The 26,401-nt window shown below is 49.3% G+C and overlaps 1 protein-coding gene across 1 annotated transcript in view; it reads left to right on the forward strand.

The window, feature by feature from the left end:
• Window positions 1-22,107, forward strand: part of LOC149431250 (matrix metalloproteinase-21-like) — a 61,152-nt gene extending 39,045 nt beyond the window's left edge. Inside the window, exons 2-9 of the mRNA XM_089665755.1 lie at window positions 622-653; window positions 3,676-3,986; window positions 6,291-7,005; window positions 8,809-8,948; window positions 9,487-9,628; window positions 11,426-11,677; window positions 12,954-13,126; window positions 20,414-22,107. Of these exons, the coding sequence (XP_089521881.1) occupies window positions 3,837-3,986; window positions 6,291-7,005; window positions 8,809-8,948; window positions 9,487-9,628; window positions 11,426-11,677; window positions 12,954-13,126; window positions 20,414-20,713 (1,872 nt within the window). The 5' untranslated portion in view covers window positions 622-653; window positions 3,676-3,836 and the 3' untranslated portion in view covers window positions 20,714-22,107. The remainder of the gene's footprint in view (window positions 1-621; window positions 654-3,675; window positions 3,987-6,290; window positions 7,006-8,808; window positions 8,949-9,486; window positions 9,629-11,425; window positions 11,678-12,953; window positions 13,127-20,413) is intronic.
• The last annotated feature ends 4,294 nt before the right edge of the window (window positions 22,108-26,401 follow it).

Consider the following 26,401-nt stretch of genomic DNA (forward strand, 5'->3'; position numbering starts at 1 on the left):
CACCGCAGAGACAGGTGAGAGACTGCTGGGGGGCTACGAGACACCGCACAGACAGGTGAGAGACTGCTGGGGCGCTACGAGACACCGCAGAGACAGGTGAGAGACTGCTGGGGGGGGCTACGAGACACCGCAGAGACAGGTGAGAGACTGCTGGGGGGCTACGAGACACCGCAGAGACAGGTGAGAGACTGCTGGGGGGGCTACGAGACACCGCAGAGACAGGTGAGAGACTGCTGGGGGGCTATGAGACACCGCAGAGACAGGTGAGCGACTGCTGGGGGAGCTACGAGACACCGCAGAGACAGGTGAGAGACTGCTGGGGGGGCTACGAGACACCGCAGAGACAGGTGAGAGACTGCTGGGGGGGCTACGAGACACCGCAGAGACAGGTGAGAGACTGCTGGGGGGCTACGAGACACCGCAGAGACAGGTGAGAGACTGCTGGGGCGCTACGAGACACCGCAGAGACAGGTGAGAGACTGCTGGGGGGCTACGAGACACCGCAGAGACAGGTGAGAGACTGCTGGGGGGGCAGCAGTCTCACCTGGGGGGGGCTACGAGACACCGCAGAGACAGGGGGGGAAGTAGTTCCCTTTTATATGTCATGTTTTCTTCCCTCAGATCTGCTACGAACAGAAACTGAACAAAAGACGGTGAGAACCGACCTAATGCAACCATCCATCCATCCATATCCATCCATCCATATCCATCCATCATATCCATCCATCATATCCATCCATCATATCCATCCATCCATCATATCCATCCATCCATCCATCCATCATATCCATCCATCCATCATATCCATCCATCATATCTATCCATCCATCCATCCATCATATCCATCCATCCATCCATCCATATGTATCCATCCATCCATCATATCTATCCATCCATCCATCCATCATATCTATCCATCCATCCATCATATCTATCCATCCATCCATCATATCTATCCATCCATCCATCCATCATATCTATCCATCCATCCATCCATCATATCTATCCATCCATCCATCATATCTATCCATCCATCCATCCATCATATCTATCCATCCATCCATCATATCTATCCATCCATCCATCATATCTATCCATCCATCCATCCATCATATCTATCCATCCATCATATCCATCCATCCATCATATCCATCCATCCATCCATCATATCCATCCATCCATATGTATCCATCCATCCATCATATCCATCCATCCATCATATCCATCCATCCATCATATCCATCCATCCATCATATCCATCCATCATATCCATCCATCCATCATATCCATCCATACATCCATCCATATGTATCCATCCATCCATCATATCCATCCATCCATCCATCCATCATATCCATCCATCATATCCATCCATCATATCCATCCATCCATCATATCCATCCATCCATCCATCCATCATATCCATCCATACATCCATCCATATGTATCCATCCATCCATCATATCCATCCATCCATCATATCCATCCATCCATATGTATCCATCCATCCATCATATCCATCCATCCATCATATCCATCCATCATATCCATCCATCCATCCATCCATCATATCTATCCATCCATCCATCCATCCATCATATGTATCCATCCATCCATTATATGTTACTATATCTATCTATCCATGTACCAGCCATGACCTCCATGTGCTCCTCACACAATCCCCATTGTACCAGCCATGACCTCCATGTGCTCCACACACAATCACCATTGTACCAGCCATGACCTCCATGTGCTCCTCACAATCACCATTGTACCAGCCATGACCTCCATGTGCTCCACACACAATCACCATTGTACCGGCCATGACCTCCATGTGCTCCACACACAATCACCATTGTACCGGCCATGACCTCCATGTGCTCCTCACACAATCACCATTGTACCGGCCATGACCTCCATGTGCTCCTCACACAATCACCATTGTACCGGCCATGACCTCCATGTGCTCCTCACACAATCACCATTGTACCGGCCATGACCTCCATGTGCTCCTCACACAATCACCATTGTACCGGCCATGACCTCCATGTGCTCCTCACAATCACCATTGTACCGGCCATGACCTCCATGTGCTCCTCACAATCGCCACTGTACCGGCCATGACCTCCATGTGCTCCACACACAATCACCATTGTACCGGCCATGACCTCCATGTGCTCCACACACAATCCCCATTGTACCAGCCATGACCTCCATGTGCTCCACACACAATCCCCATTGTACCGGCCATGACCTCCATGTGCTCCTCACACAATCCCCATTGTACCGGCCATGACCTCCATGTGCTCCTCACACAATCCCCATTGTACCGGCCATGACCTCCATGTGCTCCTCACACAATCCCCATTGTACCGGCCATGACCTCCATGTGCTCCACACACAATCACCATTGTACCGGCCATGACCTCCATGTGCTCCTCACACAATCACCATTGTACCGGCCATGACCTCCATGTGCTCCTCACACAATCACCATTGTACCGGCCATGACCTCCATGTGCTCCTCACACAATCACCATTGTACCGGCCATGACCTCCATGTGCTCCTCACACAATCACCATTGTACCGGCCATGACCTCCATGTGTTCCTCACAATCACCATTGTACCGGCCATGACCTCCATGTGCTCCTCACAATCGCCACTGTACCGGCCATGACCTCCATGTGCTCCTCACACAATCCCCATTGTACCGGCCATGACCTCCATGTGCTCCTCATACAATCCCCATTGTACCGGCCATGACCTCCATGTGCTCCTCACACAATCCCCATTGTACCGGCCATGACCTCCATGTGCTCCACACACAATCCCCATTGTACCGGCCATGACCTCCATGTGCTCCTCACACAATCCCCATTGTACCGGCCATGACCTCCATGTGCTCCACACACAATCCCCATTGTACCAGCCATGACCTCCATGTGCTCCTCACACAATCCCCATTGTACCGGCCATGACCTCCATGTGCTCCTCACACAATCCCCATTGTACCGGCCATGACCTCCATGTGCTCCACACAATCCCCATTGTACCGGCCATGACCTCCATGTGCTCCTCACAATCATCATTGTACCAGCCATGACCTCCATGTGCTCCACACACAATCACCATTGTACCAGCCATGACCTCCATGTGCTCCACACACAATCACCATTGTACCAGCCATGACCTCCATGTGCTCCACACACAATCCCCATTGTACCGGCCATGACCTCCATGTGCTCCTCACAATCATCATTGTACCGGCCATGACCTCCATGTGCTCCTCACACAATTCCCATTGTACCGGCCATGACCTCCATGTGCTCCTCACACAATCACCACTGTACCGGCCATGACCTCCATGTGCTCCACACACAATCACCATTGTACCAGCCATGACCTCCATGTGCTCCACACACAATCCCCATTGTACCGGCCATGACCTCCTTGTGCTCCTCACACAATTCCCATTGTACCGGCCATGACCTCCTTGTGCTCCTCACAATCACCATTGTAGCAGCCATGACCTCCATGTGCTCCTCACAATCACCATTGTACCAGCCATGACCTCCATGTGCTCCACACACAATCACCATTGTACCAGCCATGACCTCCATGTGCTCCTCACAATCGTCATTGTATAGTGTATGACCCATTTCCTTTCTTCTAGAGCCTGAAAACGAAGCCCTCCAAGGGGCAGAACAAGAGAAAAAATCAGAGGAAAAGCTGTGATTTACCAACCAATAACTTCTCTGACGAAGCCTCCAAAGAACAGACAGAAAACTCCACCCACAAAGAACTGGAGCCTTGCCTCTGAGGAGCAGAATTGCCATGGCAGTACCAAGGACTTTCCTGATCCTCCTTGTCACAGAGCTGACACTCATCTCTTCAGAAAGGCTTTTCCATGCCCGGGATCGCTCTGATATCCAGACGAGGCCAAGGGATAAAGCCGACTCCATCCTTACAAGAGAATATGCTCAGGTATCCGTCTATCCATATCTCTAAATGTAGGTGTGAGTCTGCTGGAGACCTATCCAGGTACTTTGTATCCATTAAAGGACGACCCTACTCCTAACACCCCCCCCCCCTCCTACCGGGGGCACCAATCATATAAAACTAATGCCACCAGTCACAAGAAGCCAGGATTTTCCTGTGTCCACCATAGTACACCCAGAGCAGCCATCTTGTATGTCTCTAGTAGGTGATGGAAATGTAGAACAATTCATCTGATCAGTGATACTCAAGCTATAGAGCCCATCATATACCCAACAAGGCAGACCTAGGTAAGCTATCCTGCAGGCCCTCCATCTAGTGAGCGATATCTTCTGAAGGAGGAAACATGCCCGGGTCTATAAGCTGTGCTGAAGGCCCTTCATCTAGTGAGGGATGTCTTCTGCAGGAGGAAACATGCCCTGGACTATAAGCTGTCCTGCAGACCCTCCATCTAATGAGGGATATCTTCTGCAGGAGGAAACATGCCCTGGACTATGAGCTGTCCTGCAGGCCCTCCATCTAGTGAGGGATATCTTCTGCAGGAGGAAACATGCCCTGGACTATGAGCTGTCCTGCAGGCCCTCCATCTAGTGAGCGATATCTTCTCAGGAGGAAACATGCCCGGGTCTATAAGCTGTGCTGCAGGCCCTCCATCTAGTGAGGGATATCTTCTGCAGGAGGAAACATGCCCGGGTCTATAAGCTGTGCTGCAGGCCCTTCATCTAGTGAGGGATGTCTTCTGCAGGAGGAAACATGCCCTGGACTATGAGCTGTCCTGCAGACCCTCCATCTAGTGAGGGATATCTTCTGCAGCAGGAAACATGCCCTGGTCTATAAGCTGTCCTGCAGGCCTTCCATCTAGTGAGGGATATCTTCTGCAGCAGGAAACATGCCCTGGACTATTATCTGCCCTGCAGACCCTCCATCTAGTGAGGGATATCTTCTGCAGCAGGAAACACTCCCTGGTCTATAAGCTGTCCTGCAGGCCCTCCATCTAGTGAGGGATATCTTCTGCAGCAGGAAACACTCCCTGGTCTATAAGCTGTCCTGCAGGCCCTCCATCTAGTGAGGGATATCTTCTGCAGGAGGAAACATGCCCTGGTCTATAAGCTGTCCTGCAGACTCTCCATCTAGTGAGGGATATCTTCTGCAGCAGGAAACATGCCCTGGACTATAAGAATCCCAAAACTCCTGAGGGACTCTTTCTGGCTTCACCTTTCTGCCTTATAACGTATATATCATTTCCTAAAACCCATCTCCACAGCTCTGAGCTCCTACTGGAAGGATTTCACTCTTCCATGTTCCAGGCACCCCCTCATCCCGCTCCTTTGTGGAACTCCAACCTGAACATTCTTTAGTTTTGGATGGAGAGGCAAGAAGGTTGGAAGCTCTGTCCGGGTCCCTGCTAGGGGGATTTTCTCTTACTTCTTGCTTCAGTCACACCTCGTACAAGGTCAGGAAGTGAGAGGAAAACTACCTGCTGGGCAAACCAAAAGCACTAAGGATCTAACCCAGCTTTTCTCAATTTTTTAATCCACAGGAGCCCTCAAAATAATTTTCCAGGTCTTGGGGAACCTTTGCTAAATACCAAAGAATTAGTGGTCAATGGGAACATGTACAATGGTGGACAAAGTGCCACCAGGGCTGGGACAAGGTAGAAGCAGGATGGGCGGCTGCCCCTGGCGCACTGAACTCATGTGGGGGAGGGGGTACCACAGGGCGAGTTCTCACCACTACAGCGGGGGGGGATTTGGGGGAGGTTGATTTGTTCTAGGAGGGGGGATTGGGGGTAGAGGGTTTGTGCTGGAGGGAGAATTGGGGGTTTTGTGCTAAGAGGGGGGATTTGTGGGGGAAGAAATGTGCTAGGAATGGGATTAGGGGGAGCAAATGTGTTGGGAGGAGTGATTTTTAGGGGGGGGGGGGGGAGTTGTGCTAAAAGGGGGTGGGGCCGGGCGTGAATTTGAGCTGGAAGGCGTGGATTAAGAGGCAAAGATTTGGGCTGGTAGAGGGATTTCTAGTGGGGGAGAACTTTGGCTTGAAAGGAATTTATATTTAGGGGATGATCGTGCGGTGTAGTGTTGGGTGTTTTCTGGGGTGGAGGGAGGGTATTTTCCCTGAGACATGATGCTCACACAATGGGGGCGGGGTGGGGCACAGTTTATAATCTTAGTATATAACTCTCCTCCACACGGGGTGAAATCCATAGTAATTGATGATTATGAGCGGATTCCTCATCCTAGTCCCCCTCAGGTCACACTGACGTTTTCAGTCTCTTCTCATATTTCTCTACAGAACTATCTCTGGAAATATGGCTGGATTGAACCAGTCCTCTGGGACTCTTTGCCATTCCGTGGAGTTCCAGCAGCTTCAGAGGAGAATGTTGCCCCTCCAGATATTTCCACCCTTCTGAGTGAAGGACAATCACCATCTGCCCAGCCAGAGACTCATCGAGGTCCAGAACCAACACTAAACCCAAGATTTGTCGGAGCATTGCAAAGATTCCAGGAGGCCAATGGGCTGAGAGTAACGGGGGAGCTGGATGATGCCACGCGGGAGGCCATGAACGCTCCCCGCTGCGGGGTTCCTGACCGCAAGGTCACAGATGTAGAAAAATTAGATAAAGTCAACAGACTCAACAATGACCCCTCAAAGGATGAGGCTGAAGACCCAAATCTAACCAACATAGCTTCCACCATCTCTACTAATGAACTTAAGACACAAGTTCTTCCACAGGAAGAAAATAACCTGGACCTCCGACTGTCACAACATGTCAGGAAAAAGCGGAGTCACCTCCCAAAATCTGGGAAAAAAAAGGGGGCCTTTTCAAAGCCAACGATAAAGTGGAGGCTCCTGGGTGAAGGCTACAGCGTGTGGCTAACTATCGACCAGCAACGTTCCATATTAATGCGTGCATTCCGAATCTGGAGTGAGGTGGTTCCCCTCAACTTCGAAGAGGACCTGACCTCTCCGGCCCATCTTATCGACATCAAGTTGGGTTTTGGGACCCGTGAGTATTTTTCAGTTATATCTCATTACTTATACAGGGGAGGATGGCTGGGCGCACTATAGGTCAGTTGCCATTAAAGGGACAGTTTGTAAAAGTTGAAATTACTATTTTGCCATATTTTATGTCTCTTTTGCAGTTTGCCATCATAACTTTCCATATTCAATGTCAATAGAGGGACAAAAAAAAACCCAAAATGGTCAACGGCGACCATACTTTGGAAACGTTTATATATTAATAAATGGTCAACCTTTCCTGCTTTGGAGAGATGTCTGCCATACTGCCCTTGAGACAAGCCAGTCTTGGTGTCCTGGGGTCAAGCCCTGGATAAAGTCATTGTGTCCTGGGGACAAGTCATGGATGATGTCATAGTGTCCTGGGGTCAAGCCCTGGAGGAAGTCATAGTGTCATGGGGTCAAGCCTTGGAGGAAGTCATAGTGTCATGGGGTCAAGCCCTGGAGGAAGTCAGTGTCCTGGGGAGGAAGTCATAGTGTCCTGGGGAGGAAGTCATAGTGTCCTGGGGACAAGTCATAGATAATGTAATAGTGTCCTGGGGTCAAGCCCTGGAGGAAGACATAGTGTCCTGGGGAGGAAGTCATAGTGTCCTGGGGACAAGTCATAGATAATGTAATAGTGTCCTGGGGTCAAGCCCTGGAGGAAGACATAGTGTCCTGGGGAGGAAGTCATAGTGTCCTGGGGAGGAAGTCATAGTGTCCTGGGGACAAGTCATGGATGTAGTCACAGTGTCCTGGGGACAAGTCATGGATGTAGTCATAATGTCCTGGAGATAAGTCATGGATGGATGAAGTCAGTGTCCTGGAGACAAGTCATGGATGATGTCATAGTGTCATGGGGTCAATCCCTGGATGATGTCATAGTGTCATGGGGTCAAGCCCTGGATAAAGTCCTAGTGTCCTGGGGTCAAGTCATGGATAAAGTCCTAGTGTCCTGGGGACAAGTCATGGATAAAGTCCTAGTGTCCTGGGGACAGGTCATGGATGTAGTCACAGTGTCCTGGGGACAAAGCATGGATGACGTCTGTCCTGGGGACAAGACATGGATGTAGTCACAGTGTCCTGGGGACAAGACATGGATGAAGTCATAGTTTCCTGGGGACAAGTCATGGATGTAGTCATAGTGTCATGGGGTCAAGCCCTGGATAAAGTCATAGTGTCCTGGGGACAAGTAATGGATAAAATCATAGTGTCCTGGGGTCAAGCCCTGGAGGAAGACATAGTGTCTTGGGGAGGAAGTCATAGTGTCCTGCGGTCAAGCCCTGGAGGAAGTCATAGTGTCCTGGGGACAGGTCATGGATGTAGTCACAATGTCCTGGGGACAAGTCATGTATGACGTCTGTCCTGGGGACAAGTCATGGATGAAGTCATAGTGTCCTGGGGACAAGTCATGGATGAAGTCAGTGTCCTGGGGACAAGTCAGGGATGAAGTCATAGTGTCCTGGGGACAAGTCATGGATGAAGTCATAGTGTCCAGGGGACAAGTCATGGATGTAGTCATAGTGTCCTGGGGACAAGTTATGGATGTAGTCATGGTATGATGGGGACAAGTCATGGATGAAGTCAGTGTCCAGGGGACAAGTCAGGGATGAAGTCATAGTGTCCAGGGGACAAGTCAGGGATATAGTTAGTGTCATACACAGCCTCATGTTATTGTCAGATCTGATCCATCCGGTTCATTGATACAATAAAACACATCAGGTCCATTGAACTCCCATGATGGCTGAAATTCCACAAGCTGCAGATTTCTTGACGCTCAATGATATTGTCTTCCCTCTCATTTGTCCTTCAGGCCGCCATCTTGGCTGCTCTCAGCTCTTTGATGGGATGGGCAGGGAGTTCGCACACGCCTGGCAACTTGGTGACATCCACTTTGATGATGATGAACATTTTGTGCCCCCGAACAGTGAGCAGGGGATCAGTCTCCTGAAGGTGAGAGGAGCACAATGATCGTATTGCTGGTTATAGGTCCTAATGCACACACACGAGGACTGGGCAGAGATCGGGATAGTTGTAGGACAAATAAGAATCATTAGTAACCCCCAACAGCTGCCTCCATAACTGACCTTTACAAGAAGGCAATTCCTATATCTAAAGGCTTCGTCCACCCAAGAATGGCCTTTCACTTGGAGGTGGAGCATAATGGGTTTGGTCTTTCTATGGCTTCTTTTTGTCTTGTAGCCTTCAGTGATTAGATCTCCTCAGAATAGATTTATTTTCTTGGTTTCTTGAGGTATTCCATGAGATTCATGATAAGTCCAGCCGGCAGATTTGGACACCTTCACAATGGTCACAGCGGGGTTGCAGTCCTGAGGGTTTTGGAATCTCACCACTGGAGCCAATATTGGGTCTACATTAGTCATGAAAACACAGGAAGACCATAATCCGGTCATTGGCCAATGCCACATATATTGCATGCTTGGAGGGTCCTCCCTTCCTGTGGTGTTCAGTTCATGCGTGTCTCATGCAGGTGGCGGTACACGAGATCGGACATGTCCTGGGCCTCAGTCACATGAACGAGATGATGTCAGTTATGCAGCCAAGCTACATCCCAGCCAATAATAAGATGGAGCTGGACATGGTGGACCGCAGAGCCATTCAGAAGATTTATGGTGAGTGATGAGCCTATACAATAAAAAAAAATACAGCTCCCACTGGATCATATTCATCGTAGATTGGAGCTTCACAGATCCCACCAGATCACCTTCAGCAGAGTCTGCAGACTTACAGATCCCACCAGATCACCTTCAGCAGAGTCTGCAGACTTACAGATCCCACCAGATCACCTTCACCAGAGTCTTCAGACTTACAGATCCCACCAGATCACCTTCAGCAGACTTACAGATCCCACCAGATCACCTTCAGCAGTTTGCAGACTTACAGATCCCACCAGATAACCTTCACCAGAGTCTTCAGACTTACAGATCCCACCAGATCACCTTCAGCAGAGTCTGCAGACTTACAGATCCCACCAGATCACCTTCAGCAGAGTCTTCAGACTTACAGATCCCACCAGATCACCTTCACCAGAGTCTTCAGACTTACAGATCCCACCAGATCACCTTCAGCAGTTTGCAGGCTTACAGATCCCACCAGATCATCTTCACCATAGTCTGCAGACTTACAGATCCCACCAGATCACCTTCACCATAGTCTGCAGACTTACAGATCCCACCAGATCACCTTCCTCAGTCTGCAGACTTACAGATCCCACCAGATCATAGTCATCATAGTCTTCAGTCTTACATATCCCACCAGATCATAGCCATCATACTTTGCAGATATACAGATTCCACCAGACCATATTTACCACAATCTGCCGACTTACAGATCACCTTCCACATAGTTTGCAGACTTATTGATCCCACCAGATCGTCACCATAGTCTGCAGAGATCCTACCAGAACACAACCACCACAGCCAGCAGATCTACAGATTCCTTTAGATCAGCTCCACACTAACCTGTAGGTTAAAAGATCTCATCAGATCACCTTCACCATATTCTTCAGGCCCTCAGCTCCCACCAGTTCACCTGCATCACAGTCTGAAGACCTAAAGATCCCACCAGATCATCATCATCGTCTGCATACATATAGATCCCACCAGATCATCTTCATCATAGTCCATAGATTCACAGATGCCACCAGATCTCCATCATAGTCTGAAGACCTAAAGATTTCACCAGATCATCATCATAGTCTTCATACATATAGATCCCACCAGATCATCATCATAGTCCAGAGATTTACAGATGCCATTAGAATACCTTCAACACAGTCTAAATAGTTACAAATCCTGCCAGATCACCTTCACCATGGTCTGAAGATATGTAGATCCCACCAGATCATCTTCACCATAGTCTGCAGATATACAGATCCCACCAGGTCATCTTCACCATAGTCTGCAGATATACAGATCCCACCAGGTCATCTTAACCACAGTCTGCAGGTTTATGGATCTCAGCAGATCACCTTCACCATAGTCTGCAGGTTTATAGATACTACCAGATCTTCTTCACCACAGTCTGCAGGTTTATGGATCTCAGCAGATCTTCTTCACCATAGTCTGCAGATATACAGATCCCACCTGATCTTCTTCACCACAGTCTGCAGGTTTATGGATCTCAGCAGATCACCTTCACCATAGTCTGCAGATATATAGATCCCACCTGATCTTCTTCACCACAGTCTGCAGGTTTATGGATCTCAGCAGATCACCTTCACCATAGTCTGCAGATATACAGATCCCACCTGATCTTCTTCACCATAGTCTGCAGATATACAGATCCCACCTGATCTTCTTCACCACAGTCTGCAGGTTTATGGATCTCAGCAGATCACACTCTCCATATTTGTGCTTTATGGTTTACGTGTCATGTGATCACGTGTGTGATTTTGTTTTTTCACACAGGTCGCTGCTCTGGTCGGTTCAGCACGGTGTTTGATTGGGTGCACCAGGACCGCGGCACTCCGGGTAGTTGGGTTTTCCAGACATTTTTCTTCAGGAAAGGCTGGTATTGGATGTATGAAAATCGCAGTAACCGGACGCGGTACAGAGACCCCCGGAAACTGGCCAACGGCTGGAAAGGGATCCCCTCTGCTGACATTGATGCCTTCATTCATATCTGGACCCGGGAAAAGGATCTGACACTCTTTTTTAAAGGTAGGAGGATTTTACTCTTAATGCAGATTTTCGGTTAAAGATGGAGTCTAGAAAGTCTCCACTGGTTTCCAGGATCTCTTGGTGACTTCACGCTGAGACTTCTACATCTGACTCTGGTATCCACCAATCTTGGAGCTTTGTGTGTTCCCACCGACCTTGGGGTGTTCCCACTTCTCCTGATGCACTTTCCATCTCAGGGATGGTGGAGGCTTCTTGTAGTGGCATCACCAAGTGCTTAGGCCTGGAAATTCAAAGATGGGTTTTGATGCTAAAGGCAAAGGTTGACTGGAACTTAACCGTAATGCTCTACCTAACCCTACAGCCCAGCCCTGACCCTGCAACCCGGACCCTGGAACCATAACCATACAGCCCTAACCCGGACCCTGCAACCATAGCCATACAGCCCTAACCCGGACCCTGCAACCATAGCCATACAGCCCTAACCCGGAGCCTGCAACCATAACCATACAGCCCTAACCCGGACCCTGCAACCATAGCCATACAGCCCTAACCCGGACCCTGCAACCATAGCCATACAGCCCTAACCCGAAGCCTGCAACCATAACCATACAGCCCTAACCCGGAGCCTGCAACCATAACCATACAGCCCGGACCCGGCAACCATAACCATACAGCCCTAACCCGGACCCTGCAACCATAACCATACAGCCCTAACCCGGACCCTGCAACCATAACCATACAGCCCCAACCCGGAGCCTGCAACCATAGCCATACAGCCCTAACCCGGACCCTGCAACCATAGCCATACAGCCCTAACCCGGACCCTGCAACCATAACCATAACCATACAGCCCTAACCCTGACCCTGCAACCATAGCCATACAGCCCTAACCCTGACCCTGCAACCATAACCATAGCCATACAGCCCTAACCCGGACCCTGCAACCATACAGCCCTAACCCGGACCCTGCAACCATAACCATACAGCCCTAACCCGGACCCTGCAACCATAACCATAGCCATACAGCCCTAACCCGGACCCTGCAACCATAGCCATAGCCATGCAGCCCTAACCTGGACCCTGAAACCATACCTATAACCCAACAGCCCCTAACCTGGACCCAATAGACCTAGCCCCAATCCTACAGCCATAATCACAACCCAACAGCCCCTAACCTGGACCCTGCAACCATAACCATACAGCCCTAATTAGTGTAACACTGCATGTTCAGCTCCTTTGTAGATGACAAGTTCTCACTGATTTTGATTGTACATTTACTGGTTTTCATTTTCTCCGATCATATTCTCTTCTTCAGGTACTCAGTACTGGCGCTATGACAACGAGAATGACCGGGCTTATGTACAGGACCCCGAGGGAATAACTTACCCCCAACTCATCTCCGAAGGCTTCCCTGGCATCACTGGCCCCATTGACACAGCATTTTATGACCGCAGGGATAAAAATGTCTATTTTTTCCGAGGTAGAAATGTGAGTAAACTCTCCAAACATACTGAAAGCCTAATGACCCCACCATAATGCCTTTCATCCCTTTCCTTTACCACCCCCCCTTAGTCAATTCAAGAACACAAACTGAATAAACTTCAAACTTCTTCATAAGGACTAGGCTTCACTGAGCTGGACCACAAAGCCAGACTTCCTAATCCAAAACCTATACCCAACTCTGAGTCTACATAGTTGGTGAGACAGTTCAACTTGTGATGGTGTGTGTCTATACCTCTTCCTAAAACCATACCTTTGACCCAACAGCCCTAAGCCTGACCTCAAATCCCTAACCACAACCAAGCAGTCCTAACGATAACCCTACAGCCTTAACCTTGACCCAACAGCCCTAAGCCTGACCTCAAATCCCTAACCACAACCAAGCAGTGCTAACGATAACCCTACAGCCTTAACCTTGACCCAACAGCCCTAACTTTATCAATATCTCCCAGCTGTAAACATAACTCTGCAACCACAATCTGACCCACAATCCTGACCTAACAGCCACAAATCTGACCCACAACCCTGACCTAACAGCCACAACCTGACCCACAATCCTGACCTAACAGCCACAACCTGACCCACAACCCTGACCTAACAGCCACAACCTGACCCACAATCCTGACCTAACAGCCGTAATCCTGACCCACAATCCTGACCTAACAGCCACAAATCTGACCCACAATCCTGACCTAACAGCCACAACCTGACCCACAACCCTGACCTAACAGCCGTAATCCTGACCATAACCCAACCCTGCAATCCAAGCCATGACACTACAGGCCTAACCACAACCTGACCCACAATCCTGACCTAACAGCCACAACCCTGACCCACAACCCTGACCTAACAGCCACAAATCTGACCCACAACCCTGACCTAACAGCCACAAATCTGACCCACAACCCTGACCTAACAGCCACAAATCTGACCCACAACCCTGACCTAACAGCCGTAATCCTGACCATAACCCAACCCTGCAATCCAAGCCATGACACTAGACGCCTAACCATGACCTAACGGCCACGACCCTGACCTACAATCCTGACCATAATCCAACCCTGCAATCCAAGCCATGACACTACAGGCCTAACCATGACCTAACAGCCACAACCCTGACCTACAATCCTGACCTAACAGCCACAACCCTGACCCACAATCCTGACCTAACAGCCACAACCCTGACCCACAACCCTGACCTAACAGCCACAAATCTGACCCACAACCCTGACCTAACAGCTGTAATCCTGACCATAACCCAACCCTGCAATCCAAGCCATGACACTAGACGCCTAACCATGACCTAACGGCCACAACCCTGACCCACAACCCTGACCTAACAGCCACAACCCTGACCCACAATCCTGACCTAACAGCCACAACCCTGACCCACAATCCTGACCTAACAGCCACAACCCTGACCCACAATCCTGACCTAACAGCCACAACCCTGACCCACAACCCTGACCTAACAGCCACAACCCTGACCTACAATTCTGACCATAATCCAACCCTGCAATCCAAGCCATGACACTACAGGCCTAACCATGACCTAACAGCCACAACCCTGACCATAACCCAACAGCCCTAATGCTATAGCCCTTATTTTAACCCCACAGCTCTAACCCAACCCTGCAATCCAAGCCACTACAGGCCCTAACAATAAATTTACAGCCCTAACCATAACCCTGTACATACAACCCTAGCCGAATCCCAACAGACCTAATGCTACTTAATTCAACCCAAGAACTCTAATCCTGACCCTACAGCCCAAACCCTGTCATTAGAACCCTAACCCTAATTTTACAGTCCTAACCCTAGAGCCATAATGCTGACCTTACAACCCTAACCTTAACCCAACAGCTCTAAATATAACTTTACAGCCCCAACATGACTTTACAGCGCTAACCCTGACCCAAAAGCCCTAACCCTGACCATACAACCCTAACGATAACCCTACATCTCTAATCATAACCCTCCAGCTCCAACTATAACCCTACAGCCCTAATCCTGACCTTACAGACCTAACCATAACCCTACAGCCCCAACTCCAATGCTACAGGTCTAACCCTGACCCTACAGCCCTAACCATAACGCTACAGTCCAAACCATGGCCTTACAGACCTAACCATAACCCTAAAGCCATAACTCTGACCCAACAATCATAACCCTGACCCTAAAGCCCTAATCCTGACCTGACAGCATTAACCATAACCCTACAGCCCTCATAACCCTACAGCCCTGATCCTAACTCAACAAACCTAACACTGACTTTCCAACCCAACAGCCCTAACCAGAACACTATATCCCTACAGCTCTAACCCTGACCTTACAGTCCTAACCATAACTCTACAACATCAAATTTGACCCTACATGCCTAACCATTGCCCAGCAGCCCTAACTGTACAATAGCTTTACAGCCTTAACCATAAGCCTAACAATAACTCTACAGCTTTAATCTTGGCACTAAAGCCTCAACCCTACTGCTCTATCTCTGACCTTTTGTTTACCTCAACTCTTACCAAAAGTTTAGAGCCTTACCAATGCCATAACGATAGAGCCTAAAACTGACTCTAATGCCCTAACCTTACAAACTTTCTCCCTGACCCCATAGCCCCTACCCTGTGCTTATGCTTGGCTCTACAGTGCTAATCCTATCCCTACAGCCATGGCACTTACTGCTTTCTCACGGCTCCTCAGCAAGTTCACAATCATATAATTTATAAGGCCCTAGGCTGTTCTAGGAGTCATCTTCACTAAATGTAATGCTAAAGCCTGATATAAATCAAAGCCTGTATCTAACCTTGACCCTCTCACTACAGTCCTAACCCCATCATGGCCACCCTACAGCTCTACCCATTATTCTTACCCTCTCACTACAGTCCTAACCCTATCATGACCACCCTACAGCTCTACCCATTATCCTTACCCTCTCACTACATTCCTAACCCCATCATGGCCACCCTACAGCTATACCCATTATCCTTACCCTCTCACTACAGTCCTAACCCCATCATGACCACCCTACAGCTCTACCCATGACCCTGACCCTCTCACTACAGTCCTAACCCCATCATGACCACTCTACAGCTCTACCCATTATCCTTACCCTCTCACTACAGCCCTAACCTCATCATGGCCACCCTACAGCTCTACCCATGACCCTGACCCTCTCACTACAGTCCTAACCCCATCATGACCACCCTACAGCTCTACCCATTATCCTTACCCTCTCACTACAGTCCTAACCCCATCATGACCACTCTACAGCTATACCCATTATCCTTACCCTCTCACTACAGTCCTAACCCCATCATGACCACTCTACAGCTATACCCATTATCCTTACCCTCTCACTACAGTCCTAACCCCATCATGACCACTCTACAGCTCTACCCATTATCCTTACCCTCTCACTACAGTCCTAACCCCATCATGACCACCCTACAGCTCTACCCATGACCCTGACCCTCTCACTACAGTCCTAACCCCATCATGACCACCCTACAGCTCTAACCATCACCCTGACCCTCTCACTACAGTCCTAACCCCATCATGACCACCCTACAGCTCTACCCATTATCATGACCCTTACACTATAGTCCTAACCCCATCATGACCACCCTACAGCTCTAACCATCACCCTGACCCTCTCACTACAGCCCTAACCCCTTCTTGACCACTCTACAGCTCTAACCATTACCCTAACACTTACATTATACCTATAACCCTGACATGACCAACCTACAGCTCTATGACCCTGACCCTTACACTATAGTCCTAACCCCATCATGACCATCTTACAGCTCTAACCATGACTCTGACCCTTACACTGTAGTCCTAACCCCATCATGACCACCCTACAGCTCTAACCATGACCTTAACCCCTACACCATACCTCTAATCCTGACATGACCACCCTACAGCTTTAACCATGACCCTGACCATAACTATAGCTCTAACCCCATCATGACCACCCTACAGCTCTAACCATGACCCTAACCCCTACATCATACCTCTAATCCTGACATGACCACCCTACAGCTTTAACCATGACCCTGACCATAACTATAGCTCTAACCCCATCATGACCACCCTACAGCTCTAACCATGACCCTAACCCCTACACCATACCTCTAATCCTGACATGACCACCCTACAGCTTTAACCATGACCCTGACCATAACTATAGCTCTAACCCCATCATGACCACCCTACAGCTCTAACCATGACCCTAACCCCTACACCATACCTCTAATCCTGACATGACCACCCTACAGCTTTAACCATGACCCTGACCATAACTATAGCTCTAACCCCATCATGACCACCCTACAGCTCTAACCATGACCCTAACCCCTACACCATACCTCTAATCCTGACATGACCACCCTACAGCTTTAACCATGACCCTGACCATAACTATGGCTCTAACCCCATCATGACCACCCTACAGCTCTAACCATGACCCTAACCCCTACACTAGACCTCTAACCCTGACATGACCACCCTATAGCTTTAACCATGACCCTGACCCTCTCACTACAGCCCTAGCTCTAACATGACCACCCTATAGCTCCAACCATCACCCTGACCCTCTCACTACAGCCCTAGCTCTAACATGACCACCCTATAGCTCCAACCATGACCCTGACCCTCTCACTACAGCCCTAGCTCTAACATGACCACCCTACAGCTCTAACCATCACCCTGATAATTACACTATAGCCCTAACCCTGACATGACCACCCTACAGCTCTAACCATGACTCTGACCCTTACAATGTAGTCCTAACTCCATCATGACCACCCTATAGCTCTACCCATGACCCTTACACTATAGTCCTAACCCCATCATGACCACTCTACAGCTCTAACCATCACCCTGCCATGACCACCCCCCAGCTCTAACCACGACCCTGACCCATTGCTGAACACTAACTGTAACCCATAAATAGATCAACATGACAGCCAGAAAAATACAGGAATTAAAATACATGTCAAATCATTTTATTAGATCATTGGGGCAGACAGGTTCTGCATACACAGAAAGGTTACATGAGTTCTATATGTGAAGTAAATACAGTATGTCTATAAACCACAATATGGGGGTGGTCTACCTGACGGTGCTCGCTAGTCCTACCTCTGCATGAGGACCAGAGGTGGGGTTGTTGATGGTCAGAAGTTGGATTGAGGGTCAGAGGTGGGGTTGATGGTCAGGAGTGGGATGGAGGGTCAGAGGTGGGGTTGATGGCCAGCAGTGATATTGAGGGTCAGGAGAGAGACTGAGGGTCAGAGGTGGGGTTGATGACCAGGAGTGATATTGAGGGTCAGGAGAGAGAACTGAGGGTCAGAGGTGGGGTTGATGGCCAGGAGTGATATTCAGGGTCAGGAGAGAGACTGAGGGTCAGAGGTGGGGTTGATGGCCAGGAGTGATATTCAGGGTCAGGAGAGAGACTGAGGGTCAGAGGTGGGGTTGATGGCCAGGAGTGATATTCAGGGTCAGGCGAGAGACTGAGGGTCAGAGGTGGGGTTGATGGCCAGGAGTGATATTCAGGGTCAGGCGAGAGACTGAGGGTCAGAGGTGGGGTTGATGGCCAGGAGTGATATTCAGGGTCAGGAGAGAGACTGAGGGTCAGAGGTGGGGTTGATGGCCAGGAGTGATATTGACAACCAGAAGTGGGGTTGTTTATGATTAGGAGTGAGGTTGAGGGTCAGCGGTGGGGTCGATAATCAGGAATGAGATTAAGGTTCAAAGGTGGAGTTGATAATCAGGAGTAGGATTGAGGATCAGGAGATAGATTGAGGGTCAGCGGTGGGATTGTTAATGGTCAGGAATGGGATTGAGGGTCAGAGGTGGGGTTGTTGATGGTCATGAGTTGGATTGAGGGTCAGAGGTGGGTTTGATGGCCAGGAATTATGTTGAGGCACAGGAGAGATACTGAGGGTTGGAGGTGGGGTTGATGGCCAGGAGTGATATTAAGGACCAGAAGTGGGGTTTTTTATGATCAGGAGTGAGCTGAGGGTCAGAGGTGGGGTTAATAATCAAGAGTAGGATTGAGGGTCAGAGGTGGGGTTAATAATCAAGAGTAGGATTGAGGGTCAGGAGAGAGATTGAGGGTCAGAGATGGGGTTGTTGATGGTCAGGAGTGGGTTGAAGTTCAGAGGTGGAGTTGATAATCAGAATTGAGACTGAGGGTCAGAGGTGGGGTTGATAATCAGGAGTGAGATTTAGGGTCAGAGGTGGGGTTGAAAATCAGAATTGGGATTGAGGGTCAGAGGTGGAGATGTTGATGGTCAGGAGTGGGATTGAGGGTCAGAGGTGGGTTTGCCAGCCAGGAATTATGTTGAGGCTCAGGAGAGAGACTGAGGGTCCGAGGTGGGGTTGATGGCCAGGAGTGATATTGAGGACCAGAGCTGGGGTTGTTTATGGTCAAGAGTGAGATTGATCAGGAGTGATATTGAGGTTCAGGAATGAGATTGAGGGTCAGAGGTGGGGTTGATAATCAGGAGTGGGATTGAGGGTCAGGAGAGAGATTGAGGGTCAGAGGTAGGGTTGATGGTCTGGAGTGATATTCAGGGCCAGAGGTTGGGTTGATGGCCAGGAGTAATATTGAGGACCAGAAAGTGGAGTTGTTTATGGTAAGGAGTAAGATTGAGGGTCAAAGTGGTGTATGATGGTCAGTTGTGATATTGAGGGTCAGGAATGAAATTGAGGGTCAGCGATTAAGTTGAGGATCAGCTATGTGGGCAATGGGCAAGGTTGCGGGCAGGAGTAAGGTTGAGGGTCACAGCTTAATTTGGGAGCAAGGGTAGGAGTCAGAGGTTGAAGTGAGAATTAGGGTAAATTACTTGGCATTTAGTTCTGCAGGGTTTGGGTGAGGCTGACCATCAGTTGTGGAAAGTCCGAGGATCAGCTGAGGGTCAGGAGTGAGAGAGGGTCAGAGGCGTCAGAAGTTAAATTGAGGATTAGGGTAAAATATTTGCCATTTGACTCTGAAGTAATTATTGGCACCCCAAGGTGTCTCAAGGGAGGCTGCAATGCCTCCACAGATGTATCCTCATACAGCATTTTCTATGATAGTAAGGGTGTCCACTGATGAAACATACAAGGCCTCCCTCTGGCTGCTCATGGCACCATGTGTGTACTTCACAGTCCAGTAGCTGCTCCAAGTCTATGTTCTTTATTTCCACCACGATGCCCTATCAGAACATATTCTGGACAATGGTGTCTCAAAAGTGTAAGGTTTGACCTTGTTCTCTGTCTCACCTACAGGTGACTGCGTTCAGTTTGGCCAATCACAAGGTTGTCCCTGGCTACCCCAAGGCCATCATTGATGTCTTCCCTTCATGGATCCCTGGAGACCACCCCCTGAGTGACCTGGATGCCGTGTACTTCTCCTTCTCCCACCAGACCGTGTTCTTTATCAAGGACACCTATGTGTGGAGGTTGGCCAGAAGCAAAGAGAACCCGGACGTTCCCCATAATACATTGCTCCCACGACTCCCCATCAACGAGCTGTGGTTTGATATCTGTGATGTTCATCCCTCAATGCTTACAGTCCCAAGAAGATAAACTCTGACTAATGGACCAATAATATGGAGATGACATGAGATTCAGAGGCCCCCCTCTTCTCCACAATAATATTGAGCCAGCACAAGATTCCAAGGGCCCCTGTTCTCCACAAGAACACAAACACAAGATTCCAAGGGTCCCTGTTCTCCACAATAATATTGAGCCAGCACAAGTTTCTGGGGGTCCCTGTTCTCCACAATACCACAAACAAAAGATTCCAAGGGCCCCTGCTCTCCACAATAACACCAACACCAGTTTCTGGGGGTCCCTGTTCTCCACAATAAAACTGAGCCAGCACAAGATTCTGAGTTCCCCTGTTCTCCACACTAATACTGAGCCAGCACAAGAGTCTGAGGGCCCCCGTTCACAATAACACCAACACAAGATTCTGAGGGCCCCCGTTCACAATAACACCAACACAAGATTCTGAGGGCCCCGTTCACAATAACACCAACACAAGATTCTGAGGGCCCCGTTCACAATAACACCAACACAAGATTCTGAGGGCCCCGTTCACAATAACACCAACACAAGATTCTGAGGGCCCCTGTTCTCCACAATAACACAAACACAAGATTCTGAGGGCCCCTGTTCTCCACAATAACACCAACACAAGATTCTGAGGGACCTGTTCTCCACACTAATACTGAGCCAGATTTTGAGGGCTCCGTGTTCTCCATGCAAAGGTCACAATGACACCATGGACTAAGCCAAGGGTTTTATCTGTAGATGGGGCTTTATCTGGTTTACAGTATTTTGTTTTCCAGAGAATGACTGACAATCTTGGTGCCGGGGCTGTTATAACCCTGAACACCTCTGGGGGGCTCCGCAGGCTGAAATGATGGCCTAGCATGTTGCTTCCATGTCTCCTCCACACTCATCTTCCATGCCCATCTATCCTCTCTTTCCATCCCCTCCCCCATTAGCACTTTATAATGTCTGATGGAATTCAGTAGTATAGGAACCCACCAGACACTTGGTGTTGGGTGCAGGATTCTGGTGTCTGATAGGAAGCATCCAGTATATATCGTGCCAATTGCAAGAACTGGGGTAAAATCTCAGATATGCTCTACTCCTGTAGATGTTAGAGGGCCCAGCCAGTCATTGGGTCCTCTAGGGGTGGCAGCAGCAGATCTGAGATCTGCCCTAGACTGAGGAACACCACCGAGAGCTACCACACCTACTGTTCCACCAGAACTATATATACTAGAAGAGTTCCCCTTGTAGCCAGGCTCTTACTGATTTCATCCTAGACGTGGGCCCCTGCGTGAAATCCTCAGCATGGTGAGCTCTAGATATGTAATATGTACTACCTGAGTATGACGTTCCTTCATTTTAGGAAGAACTCCGACAAGGCAATGTTTTACCGCTGCAATAAATTATCATGTTAATAACGCTTGTGTCATTACTGATCTTTGTGTATAAAGTGTAAAGCTATAAGAGCAGCGCCCCACCCAGGAGAAAACTGGTATTTCAGTCATAACTGTCTGATGGATCCAGTCATGTGTTGGCTTCTTATACCTCGATGTCTCCAGCACTCTGTAGTTACTGTTCTGTTTCCACTTACACTGGAGTGTATCTGCCCACCTTCGGATATGCCCATCCATCGGTATATCTGCCCACCTTCGGATATGCCCATCCATCGGTATATCTGCCCACCTTGGGGTGTGCCCATCCATCGGTATATCTGCCCACCTTGGGACGTGCCCATCCATCGGTATATCTGCCCACCTTGGGGTGTGCCCATCCATCGGTATATCTGCCCACCTTGGGGTGTGCCCATCCATCGGTATATCTGCCCACCTTGGGGTGTGCCCATCCATCGGTATATCTGCCCACCTTGGGGTGTGCCCATCCATCGGTATATCTGCCCACCTTGGGGTGTGCCCATCCATCGGTATATCTACCCACCTTGGGGTGTGCCCATCCATCGGTATATCTGCCCACCTTGGGATGTGCCCATCCATCGGTATATCTACCCACCTTGGGGTGTGCCCATCCATCGGTATATCTACCCACCTTGGTGTGTGCCCATCCATCGGTATATCTGCCCACCTTGGTGTGTGCCCATCCATCGGTATATCTGCCCACCTTGGTGTGTGCCCATCCATCGGTATATCTGCCCACCTTGGGGTATGCCCATCCATCGGTATATCTGCCCACCTTGGTGTGTGCCCATCCATCGGTATATCTGCCCATCTTCGGATGTGCTCATCCATCGGTATATCTACCCACCTTGGGGTATGCCCATCCATCGGTATATCTACCCACCTTGGGATATGCCCATCCATCGGTATATCTGCCCACCTTGGTGTGTGCCCATCCATCGGTATATCTGCCCACCTTCGGATGTGCTCATCCATCGGTATATCTACCCACCTTGGGATATGCCCATCCATCGGTATATCTGCCCACCTTGGTGTGTGCCCATCCATCGGTATATCTGCCCACCTTCGGATGTGCTCATCCATCGGTATATCTGCCCACCTTCGGATGTGCTCATCCATCGGTATATCTGCCCACCTTCGGATGTGCTCATCCATCGGTATATCTGCCCACCTTGGGGCGTGCCCATCCATCGGTATATCTGCCCACCTTGGGGCGTGCCCATCCATCGGTATATCTGCCCACCTTGGGGCGTGCCAATCCATCGGTATATCTGCCCACCTTGGGGCGTGCCCATCCATCGGTATATCTGCCCACCTTGGGGCGTACCCATCCATCGGTATATCTGCCCACCTTGGGGCGTACCCATCCATCGGTATATCTGCCCACCTTGGGGCGTACCCATCCATCGGTATATCTGCCCACCTTGGGGCGTACCCATCCATCGGTATATCTGCCCACCTTGGGGCGTACCCATCCATCGGTATATCTGCCCACCTTGGGGCGTACCCATCCATCGGTATATCTGCCCACCTTGGGGCGTACCCATCCATCGGTATATCTGCCCACCTTGGGGCGTGCCCATCCATCGGTATATCTGCCCACCTTGGGGCGTGCCCATCCATCGGTATATCTGCCCACCTTGGGGCGTGCCCATCCATCGGTATATCTGCCCACCTTGGGGTATGCCCATCCATCGGTATATCTGCCCACCTTGGGGTATGCCCATCCATCGGTATATCTGCCCACCTTGGGGTGTGCCCATCCATCGGTATATCTGCCCACCTTGGGGTGTACCCATCCATCGGTATATCTGCCCACCTTGGGGTGTACCCATCCATCGGTATATCTGCCCACCTTGGGGTGTACCCATCCATCGGTATATCTGCCCACCTTGGGGTGTGCCCATCCATCGGTATATCTGCCCACCTCTGGGTGTGCCCATCCATCGGTATATCTGCCCACCTTGGGGTGTGCCCATCCATCGGTATATCTGCCCACCTTGGGGTGTGCCCATCCATCGGTATATCTACCCACCTTGGGGTATAACCTTCCAATGGTATTTCTTCTCACCTTGGCAATTTTTTTTGCTGACCTTCTGGTGTCCCCACCCATCACAGTGTGTATCTTCCAACATCCATCCATTCCTCCTCAGCAGTCTATGGTGGCGTCAGGCTGTAGGAACATTGAATTCCCAGATGGTGACGGCACTCCTAATGACACTGAAGGTGGCACCATCCCTACGAGTGTGACCTCTGTAGATGAGTGACGTCATCCATCCTGGAGGAGGACATCATCCCCCCTCCTGTAATATTTCTACATAACACAGGAGATAAGACAATCCTTCAGGAATCTTATTTTACCCAAAACACACCCAGAGAGATGCCAGAACCCCACCGAACCAGAAATGTATCCGCCAAACAGAAGACTTGGAGAAGACACAATGTAGAAGCAGCTGAATCCACAAAAACAGAGGAGCTCCTTCCTCCCTCTGATCCAATCACCGCCATTGTTGTTTTGTTGGATTTGGTGTACATACAAAGGGGTGCAGGTAGGTGTGGATTCAGGTAGGTGTGGGTTCAGGTAGGTGTGGGTTCAGGTAGGTGTGGGTTCAGGTAGGTGTGGGTTCAGGTAGGTGTGGGTTCAGGTAGGTGTGGGTTCAGGTAGGTGTGGGTTCAGGTAGGTGTGGGTTCAGGTAGGTGTGGGTTCAGGTAGGTGTGGATTCAGGTAGGTGTGGGTTCAGGTAGGTGTGGGTTCAGGTAGGTGTGGATTCAGGTAGGTGTGGATTCAGGTAGGTGTGGATTCAGGTAGGTGTGGGTTCAGGTAGGTGTGGGTTCAGGTAGGTGTGGGTTCAGGTAGGTGTGGGTTCAGGTAGGTGTGGATTCATGTAGGTGTGGCTTTGGATACGGTCATTACCGGTAAATGTAGATTCAGGTAGAGTAGGTGTGCATTTACAAAGGAGTGGATTCAGGTAGGTTCGTGTTCAGGTAGGTGTGGGTTCAGGTAGGTTCGTGTTCAGGTAGGTGTGGATTCAGGTAGGTTCGTGTTCAGGTAGGTGTGGACTCAGGTTACATAGTCAGTCCGGCTAAAAAAACAAAAGTCCATCCAGTTCAACCATTAAAAAAAAAAAAATATTATAATCCTCCACCCACAGGTGATCCAGAGGTAGGAAGAAACCCAGCAAAGCATGAACCGATCTCCTCCTGCAGGGGAAAAGATTCCTTCCTGATCCCCCGAGAGGCAATCGGATATTCCCGGGATCAATAATCGGATATTCCCGGGATCAATAATCGGATATTCCCGGGATCAATAATCGGATATTCCCGGGATCAATAATCGGATATTCCCGGGATCAATAATCGGATATTCCCTGGATCACCTTCCCCTATAAATGTTCTATCCAGTTATATTCTGTGTATCCGAGAAAGGATCCAGGACTTTCCTACAGCAATCCACTGAGCTGGCCACACCCACCTCTGGAGGGAGTCTATTCCACATTCTCACAGCTCTTACTGTGAAGAAACCTTTCCGTGTTTGGAGATGACATTTTTTTTCCTCCAGATGTAAAGAGCGTCCCCTTGTCCTCTGTGATGACCTCAGAGGGAATAACTACACCGAGTTCACTATATGGACCACCGATGTATTATACATGGAGATCATATCTCCCCCTTATGTATTATACATGGAGATCATATCCCCCCTTATGTATTATACATGGAGATCATATCCCCCCCTTATGTATTATACATGGAGATCATATCCCCCTTATGTATTATACATGGAGATCATATCCCCCCCTTATGTATTATACATGGAGATCATATCCCCCCCTTATGTATTATACATGGAGATCATATCCCCCTTATGTATTATACATGGAGATCATATCCCCCCTTATGTATTATACATAGAGATCATATCCCCCCCTTATGTATTATACATGGAGATCATATCCCCCCTTATGTATTATACATGGAGATCAGATCCCCCCTTATTATACATGGAGATCATATCCCCCCTTATGTATTATACATGGAGATCATATCCCCCCTTATGTATTATACATGGTGATCATATCCCCCCTTATGTATTATACATGGTGATCATATCCCCCCTTATGTATTATACATGGAGATCATATCCCCCCTTATGTATTATACATGGAGATCATACCCCCTTATGTATTATACATGGAGATCATATCCCTCCCTTATGTATTATACATGGAGATCATATCCCCCCTTATGTATTATACATGGAGATCATATCCCCCTTATGTATTATACATGGAGATCATATCCC

The sequence above is a fragment of the Staurois parvus genome, unplaced genomic scaffold (assembly GCF_062004578.1).
Source record: "Staurois parvus isolate SC_StPar_1 unplaced genomic scaffold, SC_StPar_1.0 ptg002327l, whole genome shotgun sequence".
Lineage (NCBI taxonomy): Eukaryota > Metazoa > Chordata > Amphibia > Anura > Ranidae > Staurois > Staurois parvus.